At 58.6% G+C, this 9,633-nt stretch overlaps 2 protein-coding genes across 2 annotated transcripts; one reads left to right on the top strand and one right to left on the bottom strand.

Annotated features, from left to right (window-relative positions):
* The first annotated feature begins 334 nt into the window (after positions 1–334).
* On the top strand, positions 335–3,965 carry LOC113998489 (HLA class II histocompatibility antigen, DR alpha chain-like). The gene is made up of 3 exons (XM_039378780.1): positions 335–649; positions 1,978–2,020; positions 3,604–3,965. The coding sequence occupies exons 1-3, from the start codon at positions 335–337 to the stop codon at positions 3,759–3,761; spliced, it is 516 nt and encodes a 171-aa protein (XP_039234714.1). The 3' UTR covers positions 3,762–3,965.
* Positions 3,966–8,559: 4,594 nt separating this feature from the next.
* On the bottom strand, positions 8,560–9,298 carry LOC120322724 (zinc transporter SLC39A7-like). The gene is made up of 2 exons (XM_039378779.1): positions 9,186–9,298; positions 8,560–8,896 (listed from the first exon to the last, which is right to left on the bottom strand). Exons 1-2 carry the CDS (start codon positions 9,249–9,251, stop codon positions 8,714–8,716), a joined length of 249 nt encoding a protein of 82 aa, XP_039234713.1. The 5' UTR covers positions 9,252–9,298; the 3' UTR covers positions 8,560–8,713.
* Between the last annotated feature and the right edge of the window lie 335 nt (positions 9,299–9,633).

Here is a 9,633-nt window from a genome sequence, read left to right as displayed (position 1 = left end):
ATCCTGATCCCATTCCCATCCCAACATCCTGATCCCAACATCCTGATCCCAACATCCTGATCCCAACATCCTGATCCCATTCCCATCCCAACATCCTGATCCCAACATCCTGATCCCAACATCCTGATCCCAACCCCTTTCCCATTCCCAGTTCCCCCGGAGATGGCGTTATTCCCGAAGCACACCGTGGAGCTGGAGGACCCCAACATCCTGATCCCAACCCCTTTCCTACCCCATTCCAACCCCTCTCCCATTCCCATCCCAACATCCTGACCCCAACATCCTGATCCCATTCCCATTCCCATTCCCATTCCCATTCCCAGTTCCCCCGGAGATGGCGTTATTCCCGAAGCACGCCGTGGAGCTGGAGGACCCCAACCTCCTGATCCCATTCCCATTCCCATTCCCAGTTCCCCCGGAGATGGCGTTATTCCCGAAGCACGCCGTGGAGCTGGAGGACCCCAACCTCCTCATCTGCTACATCACCAAGTTCTGGCCGCCCGTGGCCTCCATCACCTGGTTCCGGAACGGGAACGTCGTCTCCGAGGGCGTCCTGGAGACCGTCTTCTATCCCGGCCCCGACAACACCTTCCGGAAGTTTTCCTACCTCCCGTTCATCCCGCGCCGGGGGGATTACTACGACTGCAGGGTGGAGCACGAGGGGCTCCGGGAGCCCAGGAAGACCCACTGGGGTGAGGAATTCCCGGCGGGAATGGGGCGGGAATGGGGCGGGAGAAGGTGGGATGAAGGGGGAAAGGGGTGAGGAATTCCTGGTGGGAATGGGGTGGGAATGGGGTGGGAGAAGGTGGGATGAAGGGGGAAAGGGGTGAGAATGGGGTGAGGAATTCCTGGTGGGAATGGGGTGGGAATGGGGTGGGAATGGGGCAGGAGAAGGTGGGAAGGGTGGGAAAGAAGTGAGGAATTCCTGGTGGGAATGGGGTGGGAATGGGGCAGGAGAAGGTGGGATGAAGGGGGAAAGGGGTGAGGAATTCCCGGTGGGAATGGGGTGGGAATGGGGTGGGATTATTCCGACTGTCGGGTGGAGCACGAGGGGCTCCGGGAGCCCAGGAAGACCCACTGGGGTGAGGAATTCCCGGCGGGAAGGGTGGGAATGGGGCGGGGAGAAGTGGGAATGAAGGGGGAAGCGGGTGGGAATGGGGTGAGGAATTCCCGGTGGGAAGGGGGTGGGAATGGGGTGGGAAGAGAGTGAAAAAGGGGTCGGAGAAGGTTGGAAGGGGTGGGAGTGGGGTAGGAAGGAGTAAGGAAGGGATTTGGGATGGGGTGGGATGGGGTGGGAATGGGATAAGGAAGGGGATTGGGATGGAGAAGGGGATTGGGATGGGGTGGGAAGGGGTAGGAATGGGGTGGGATGAGGTGGGAATGGGGTGGGAAAAGGTGGGAATAGAGTGGGATGAGGTGGGAATGGGGTGGGATGAAGTGGAAAGGGTGGAAAAGGGGTGGGAAGGAGTAAAGAAGGGGTTTGGGATGGAGTGGGATGGGATGGGATGAGGTGGGAATGGGGTGGGATGAGGTGGGAGTGGGGTGGGAAAGGGGTGGGAATGGGATCAGGAAGAGGATTGGGATGGAAAAGGGGGTTGGGATGGGGTGGGATGAGGTGGGAATGGGGTGGGACGAAGTGGGAAGGGGGTTGGGATGGGGTGGGAGGGGGATTAGGATGGAAAAGGCGGTTGGGAAGGGGGTGGGAAAGGGGTGGGATGAGGTGGGAATGGGGTGGGAATGGGGTGGGATGGAGTAAGGAAGGGGTTTGGGTTGGGGTGGGATGAGGTGGGATGAAGTGGGAATGGGGTGGGAAAGGGTGGGATGGGGTGGGAAAGGGGTGGGAAGGGGATTAGGATGGAAAAGAGGGTTGGGATGGGGTCAGGGATCCCCAGCAGGAATGGGGCGGGAAGGGATAGGAAGGGGGTGGGAGAAGGTGGGAATGGGGTGGGAATGGGGTGGGATTATTACGACTGCAGGGTGGAGCACGAGGGGCTCCGGGAGCCCAGGAAGACCCACTGGGGTGAGGAATTCCCGGCGGGAATGGGGTGGGAATGGGGCGGGAGAAGGTGGGATGAAGGGGGAAAGGGGTGAGGAATTCCTGGTGGGAATGGGGTGGGAATGGGGCGGGAATAGGGTGGGATGGGGTGAGGAATTCCTACTGGGAATGGGGTGGGAATGGGGCAGGAGAAGGTGGGATGAAGGGGGAAAGGGGTGAGGAATTCCTGCTGGGAATGGGGTGGGAATGGGGCAGGAGAAGGTGGGAATAGAGTGGGATGGGGTGAGGAATTCCTGGTGGGAATGGGGTGGGAATGAGGTGGGAATAGGGTGGGATGAGGTGAGGAATTCCTGGTGGGAATAGGGTGGGAATGGGGCAGGAGAAGGTGGGATGGGGTGGGAAAGGGGTGAGGAATTCCTGGTGGGAATGGGGTGGGAATGGGGTGGGATGAGGTGGGAATAGGGTGGGATGGGGTGAGGAATTCCTGCTGGGAATGGGGTGGGATGAAGAAAGGGATTAGGAAGTTCTGGGAATGATCTGAGGAAGGATTTGGGATTCGGGAAGGTCGGGAATGTCCAGGAACATCCCAATGAAGGATTTGGGATTCAGGAAGGTCGGGAATATCTCCTGATGAAGGATTTGGGATTCGGGAAGGTCGGGAATATCCGGGAACATCCCAGTGAAGGATTTGGGATTCGGGAAAGATTGGGAATATCCGGGAACATCCCAATGAAGGATTTGGGATTCGGGAAGGTCGGGAATAACCTGGAATGGGCTGAGGAAGGATTTGGGATTCGGGAAGGTCGGGAATATCCGGGAACATCCCAATGAAGGATTTGGGATTTGGGAAGGTCGGGAATGTCTGGGAACATCCCAATGAAGGATTTGGGATACAGGAAGGTCGGGAATATCCGGGAACATCCCAGTGAAGGATTTGGGATTCGGGAAGGTCGGGAATGTCCAGAAACATCCCAATGAAGGATTTGGGATTCTGGAAAGATTGGGAATATCCGGGAACATCCCAGTGAAGGATTTGGGATTTGGGAAGGTCAGGAATGGCCTGGAATGTCCCAATGAAGGATTTGGGATTCGGGAAGGTCGGGAATATCCGGGAACGTCCCAATGAAGGATTTGGGATTTGGAAATTGTTGGGATGGGTTGGGATGGATGAGGAATGTCTGGGAACATCCCAATGAAGAATTTGGGATTCGGGAAGGTCGGGAATGTCCAGGAACGTCCCGATGAAGGATTTGGGATTTGGGAATGTCGGGAATGTCCGGGAACATCCCAATGAAGGATTTGGGATTCGGGAAGGTCGGGAATATCCGGGAACATCCCAGTGAAGGATTTGGGATGCAGGAAGGTTGGGAATAACCTGGAATGGACTGAGGAAGGATTTGGGATTCGGGAAGGTCGGGAATATCCGGGAACATCCCAATGAAGAATTTGGGATTTGGGAAGGTCAGGAATATCCGGGAACATCCCAGTGAAGGATTTGGGATTCGAGAAGGTCAGGAATGTCCAGGAACGTCCCGATGAAGGATTTGGGATTCGGGACGTGCCGGGAACGCCCTGAGGAATTCGGGAATTCCCTCCCTCCTTCCCAGAGCCCAACGTGCCCCCCCCGGTGTCGGAGACCCTCGGCACCGTCGTCTGCGCCCTGGGATTGGCCTCCGGGATCGTCGGGATCGCCTCCGGCACCGTCCTCTTCATCAAGGCCCGGAAGATGAAGCAGGGCCGGCTCGGAGGGGGGGGGATGCTCTGAAGGATCCCAAAAATCCTCCCCCCTGGCCACGCCCCCTTTGGCCACGCCCCCTCCCCTCCCCAGCCACACCCCTTTTTTTCCCCCCCTTGGATCCGAGGGATCCAAGAGGGATTTTCCCGCTCTGCCGCTGCTTCTTCCCCCTGAAATGACCCCGAATTGACCCCAAAATGACCCCGAATTGACCCCAAAATGACCCCAAAGTGTGATCCCAATAAAGCAAGGGGAGGGGGGGGAGGGGGGTGATCCCGAATTCCCCCCCCCTTTGGAATTTGATGGCACAATCCCGGAGCTGGCTCGTCCTTCCTGAGGGATTTTGGGGGGGGGAAAAACGGGATCTGGGGGTCGCCAAATGGCCCCAAATCACCCCCAAAATGGCCCCAAATCGCCAGAAAATGGCCCCAGATGGCCCCAAATCAGCCAAAAATGGGCCCAAATCATCAAAAAATGGGCCCAAATCATCAAAAAATGGGCCTAAATTGCCCCAAAATGGCCCCAAATCGCCCCAAAATGGCCCCAAATGGCCAGAAAATGGCCCCAAAATGGCTCCAAATCATCCCAAAATGGCTCCAAATGACCCCAAAATGGCCCCAAATCATAAAAAAATGGCCCCTAATCATCAAAAAATGGCCTCAAAATGGCTCCAAATCATCCCAAAATGGCTCCAAATGACCCCAAAAAGGCCCCAAATCGCCTCGAAATGGCCCTGAATTACCTCAAAATGGCCCCAAATCACCCCAAAATGGGCTCAAATCCTCCCAAAATGGGCCCAAATCACCCCAAAATGGACCCAGATCACCCCAAAATGGGCCCAAATTGCCAGAAAATGGCCCCAAATCATCAAAAAATGGCCTCAAATCACCCCAAAATGGGCCCAAATCATCCCAAAATGGCCCCAAATCAGCCCAAAATGGGCCCAAATCCCCCCAAAATGGCCCCAATGTCCCCCCCTCCTCAACATGAGTCGGGTTTTGGGGGGAGGCCTGACCCTCCCCCGTTTATTTTGGGGCTGTTTGGGGACATTTTGGGGGGATTTGGGACATTTGGGGGACGTCCCTGGGAGAGAGGGAGCGCCCCCTGGCGGTTCGGAGGACCGAGGAATAACCGGGGCCATTGAGGGGAATGGGAAGCGCCCCTGGCGCCCCCTCGCGGTTCGGAGGACCTCGGTCACCGCCGGGGGCTATCGAAGTGAATGGGAACCGCACCTGGCGCCCTCTGGCGGTTCGGAGGACCAAGGACTGCTCGATGGCACCAGCGGGGACCAGTTTAACCAGTGACCCCCGCGGTGTCACCAGTAACCCCCCCCGTGTCACCAGTGAGGTCTGTGACTTCTCCCACTGCCACCAGTGTCACCTTTAACCCCTCCCAGTGTCACCAGTGACCCCCCCCAGTGTCACCAGTAGGGTCTGGGAGCCCCTCCCAGTGTCACCAGTGACCCCCCCCAGTGTCACCAGTAGGGTCTGGGAGCCCCTCCCAGTGTCACCAGTGACCCCTCTTATTGTCACCAGTGTCACATTTAAATCCCCTCAGTGTCACCAGTGGGGTCCAGTGTCACCAGTGTCGCCCCAGTGTCACCTTTAACGCCTCCCGCCACAATTCCCCCCTCACTCCCCACGCGAGGGTCTCCCCTCCCTTCCCGCCCCCCCAAAAACCCCAAAACTCCCCAAAATCCCCCCAAAACCCACTCGTGACCAGCGCCACGAACCCCCCGCCACCCGCCCCGCCGACCTCCCCAACATGGCGGCGCCGGAAGTGACCACCGAGACGGGACACGAGCGCCGCGCCGCTCTGCCCGCACCAACTCTATGGTCAGTCCTCCAGCCGGAGGTTTTCGGCTTTTCCCGGTTTTTTTCCCCCGTTTTCCCTGATTTTTTTTCTCCCTTGTGGCACCGCCAAATCCTGGGTTTCACCCTCGGGGCTCGTCCAAATGTTTCCGTTTTAATCCACCAACCGCATGATTCGCTACAACCCTGAATAACAAATATTAAAAAAAAAACAAAAAACCACCCCCGAAATTCCCAAAATTCTCCCGGAATTCCGCGATCCGCACGTGTGGATCCCACCCCAACCTCTTGGGGCGACCCAGCCCCCGCATCCTGGATTTTGGGAAGGGAGTTAGGCCGTGGTTTTGGTCCCAAATATTGCGGGGAGGGGGAAGGTTGGGAATTGTGGATCCCGTTCCCGAGGACATGATCCCATGGGAAAACCAGGATGATCCCTTGGGAAAATCAGGATATGGGATGGAAAAAGAGGTCAGGAGGAGGTTTTTGGGGTGGGAATCAGGGAGGATTTTGGGGGTCTCAAATTGGGAATTGTGGATCCCATTCCCCAGGGGATGATCCCATGGGAACACCGGGATGATCCCAGATGATCCCAGGGGAACAGCGGGATCCAGGGGGTCGGGAATGGGGGGTCTGGGGGTGGGAATCAGGGACAATTTGGGGAATTGTGGATCCCATTCCCAAGGGGATGATCCCATGGGAATACTGGAATGATCCCATGGGAATACTGGAATGATCCCATGGGAATAGTGGGATGATCCCAGATGCTCCCAGGGGAACACTGGGATCCAGAGGGTTGGGAATGAGGGGCTTTAGGGTGGGAATCAGGGAGGATTTTGGGAATCATGGCTCCCATTCCCAAGGGGATGATCCCAGGGGAACACTGGGATGATCCCAAGGGAACACTGGGATGATCCCAAGGGAACACCAGGATCCAGGGGGTCAGGAATGGGGGGGTTTTAGGGTGGGAATCAGGGAGGATTTTGGGAACTGTGGATCCCATTCCCAAGGGGATGATCCCAGGGGAACACTGGGATCCAGAGGGTCAGGAATGGAGGGTTCTGGGGCGGGATTCAGGGAGGATTTTGGGGTCCCAAATTGGGAGTTGTGGATCCCATTCCCAAGGGGATGATCCCATGGGAACACTGGGATGATCCCAAGGGAACACCAGGATCCAGGGGGTCAGAAATGGAGGGATTTTGGGGTGGGAATCAGGGAGGATTTTGGGAACTGTGGATCCCATTCCCAAGGGGATGATCCCAGGGGAACACCGGGATGATCCCATGGGAACACCGGGATGATCCCAAGGGAACACCAGGATCCAGGGGGTCAGAAATGGAGGGGTTTTGGGGTGGGAATCAGGGAGGATTTTGGGAATGGCGGCTCCCATTCCCAAGGGGATGATCCCAAGGGAACACTGGGATGATCCCAAGGGAACACCAGGATCCAGGGGGTCGGGAATGGGGGGGTTTTAGGGTGGGAATCAGGGAGGATTTCGGGAATGGCGGCTCCCATTCCCAAGGGGATGATCCCAGGGGAACACTCGGATGATCCCATGGGAACATCGGGATGATCCCATGGGAACACTGGGATGATCCCAAGGGAATGCCAGGATCCAGGGGGTCGGGAATGGGGGGGTTTTAGGGCGGGAATCAGGGAGGATTTTGGGAATCATGGCTCCCATTCCCAAGGGGATGATCCCATGGGAACACTGGGATGATCCCAAGGGAACACCAGGATCCAGAGGGTCGGGAATGAGGGGTTTTAGGGTGGGAATCAGGGAGAATTTCGGGAATCGCGGCTCCCATTCCCAAGGGGATGATCCCATGGGAACACTGGGATCCAGAGGGTCAGGAATGGAGGGTTCTGGGCCGGGATTCAGGGAGGATTTTGGGGTCCCAAATTGGGAATTGTGGATCTCATTCCCAAGGGGATGATCCCAGGGGAACACTGGGATGATCCCACGGGAACACTGGGATCCAGGGGGTCAGAAATGGAGGGATTTTGGGGTGGGAATCAGGGAGGATTTTGGGAACTGTGGCTCCCATTCCCAAGGGGATGATCCCATGAGAACACCGGGATGATCCCATGGGAACACTGGGATGATCCCAAGAGAACACCGAGATCCAGGGGGTCGGGAATGGGGGGGTTTTAGGGCGGGAATCAGGGAGGATTTTGGGAATCGCGGCTCCCATTCCCAAGGGGATGATCCCATGGGAGCACCGGGATGATCCCAAGGGAACACCGAGATCCAGGGGGTCGGGAATGGGGGGGTTTTAGGGTGGGAATCAGGGAGGATTTTGGGAATCGCGGCTCCCATTCCCAAGGGGATGATCCCAGGGGAACACTGGGATGAACCCACGGGAACACTGGGATCCAGGGGGTCAGGAATGGAGGGTTCTGGGCCGGGATTCAGGGAGGATTTTGGGGTCCCAAATTGGGAGTTGTGGATCCCATTCCCAAGGGAACACCGGGATGATCCCAAGGGAACACCAAGATCCAGGAGGTCAGAAATGGAGGGTTTGGGGTGGGAATCAGGGAGAATTTTGGGAACTGTGGATCCCATTCCCAAGGGGATGATCCCAGGGGAACACTCGGATGATCCCAAGGGAACACCAGGATCCAGAGGGTCAGGAATGGAGAGTTCTGGGGTGGGAATCAGGGAGGATTTTGGGAATTGCGGCTCCCATTCCCAAGGGGATGATCCCATGGGAACACTGGGATGATCCCAAGGGAACACCAGGATCCAGAGGGTCAGGAATGGAGAGTTCTGGGGTGGGAATCAGGGAGGATTTTGGGAATCGCGGCTCCCATTCCCAAGGGGATGATCCCATGGGAACACTGGGATCCAGAGGGTCGGGAACGGAGGGTTCTGGGCCGGGATTCAGGGAGGATTTTGGGGTCCCAAATTGGGAGTTGTGGCTCCCATTCCCAAGGGGATGATCCCATGGGAACACCAGGATGATCCCATGGGAACACTGGGATGATCCCAAGGGAACACCAGGATCCAGGGGGTCAGGAATGGAGGGGCTTTGGGGCGGGAATCAGGGAGAATTTTGGGAATGGCGGCTCCCATTCCCGGCGGGCTGCTCCCACGGGGACCCCGGGCCGCTCCCGCGGGACCCGGAGGCTCGGGAAGGAGGGGTTTTCCCGGGAATTCTCCCCCCCCCCCCCCTACTCGTAGTGGGCGATGAGCAGCATCATGGCCACGCCCGCCAGCAGCGCCAGCAGCTGCAGCAGCGCCGGCCCCGCGCCGGAATTCCGCAGGATCTCGGGGATGACGGACACCGTGCCCAGGTAGATGAAGCCGCCGGCGGTGAAGGGGAGGATCCCGGACACGGCGGCGGCGCCGGAGCCCTCGGCCAGCAGGGAACAGGCGGCGCCGGCCACCGCGGCCAGGGCGGTGACCAGCTGGAGGCACATGGCCTGGGACACGGATACTGGGGTCACTGGGAGCACTGGGAGGGACTGGGAGGGACTGGGAGCAGGGAACAGGCGGCGCCGGCCACCGCGGCCAGGGCGGTGACCAGCTGGAGGCACATGGCCTGGGACACGGATACTGGGGTCACTGGGAGCACTGGGAGGGACTGGGAGGGGGATATGGGATGATTGGGAGCACGGGGAGGGACTGGGAGCACTGGGAGCCCTCGGCCAGCAGGGAACAGGCGGCGCCGGCCACCGCGGCCAGGGCCGTCACCAGCTGGAGGCACATGGCCTGGGGGGGGATACTGGGGTCACTGGGAGCACTGGGAGGGACTGGGAGAGGGATAACGGGGTCACTGGGAGCACTGGGAGGGACTGGGAGGGACTGGGAGGGACTGGGAGGGGGATATGGGATGATTGGGAGCACTGGGAGGCACTGGGAGGGACTGGGAGCACTGGGAGCAGGGAACAGGCGGCGCCGGCCACCGTGGCCAGGGCGGTGACCAGCTGGAGGCACATGGCCTGGGGGGGGATACTGGGGTCACTGGGAGCACTGGGAGGCACTGGGAGGGGGTTACAGGGGTAAGAGATGGATTGGGAGGGACTGGGAGCACTGGGAGGGACTGGGAGAGGGATATGGGACGATTGGGAGCACTGGGAGGGACTGGGAG

This window comes from Pipra filicauda, unplaced genomic scaffold, assembly GCF_003945595.2.
Source record: "Pipra filicauda isolate LSUMZ 115617 unplaced genomic scaffold, ASM394559v2 scaffold1478_size12351_pilon, whole genome shotgun sequence".
Classification (NCBI taxonomy): Eukaryota; Metazoa; Chordata; class Aves; order Passeriformes; family Pipridae; genus Pipra; species Pipra filicauda.
Note: the sequence above shows the minus strand (reverse complement) of the source record. Positions and strands in the feature narration are given on the sequence as shown.

Bases quoted from the DNA above. Each gene is read 5' to 3' on its own strand.
- LOC113998489 (XM_039378780.1), top strand. From the start codon at position 335: ATGGCGTTATTCCCGAAGCACGCCGTGGAGCTGGAGGACCCCAACCTC. The intron at 650-1,977 runs GTGGAGCACGAG...TACGACTGCAGG, and splicing joins GGGATTACTACGACTGCAGG to GTGGAGCACGAGGGGCTCCG. The intron at 2,021-3,603 runs GTGAGGAATTCC...CCTCCTTCCCAG, and splicing joins GCCCAGGAAGACCCACTGGG to AGCCCAACGTGCCCCCCCCG.
- LOC120322724 (XM_039378779.1), bottom strand. From the start codon at position 9,251: ATGTGCCTCCAGCTGGTGACGGCCCTGGCCGCGGTGGCCGGCGCCGCC. The intron at 8,897-9,185 runs GGCTCCCAGTGC...CTGCTGGCCGAG, and splicing joins CCTGTTCCCTGCTGGCCGAG to GGCTCCGGCGCCGCCGCCGT.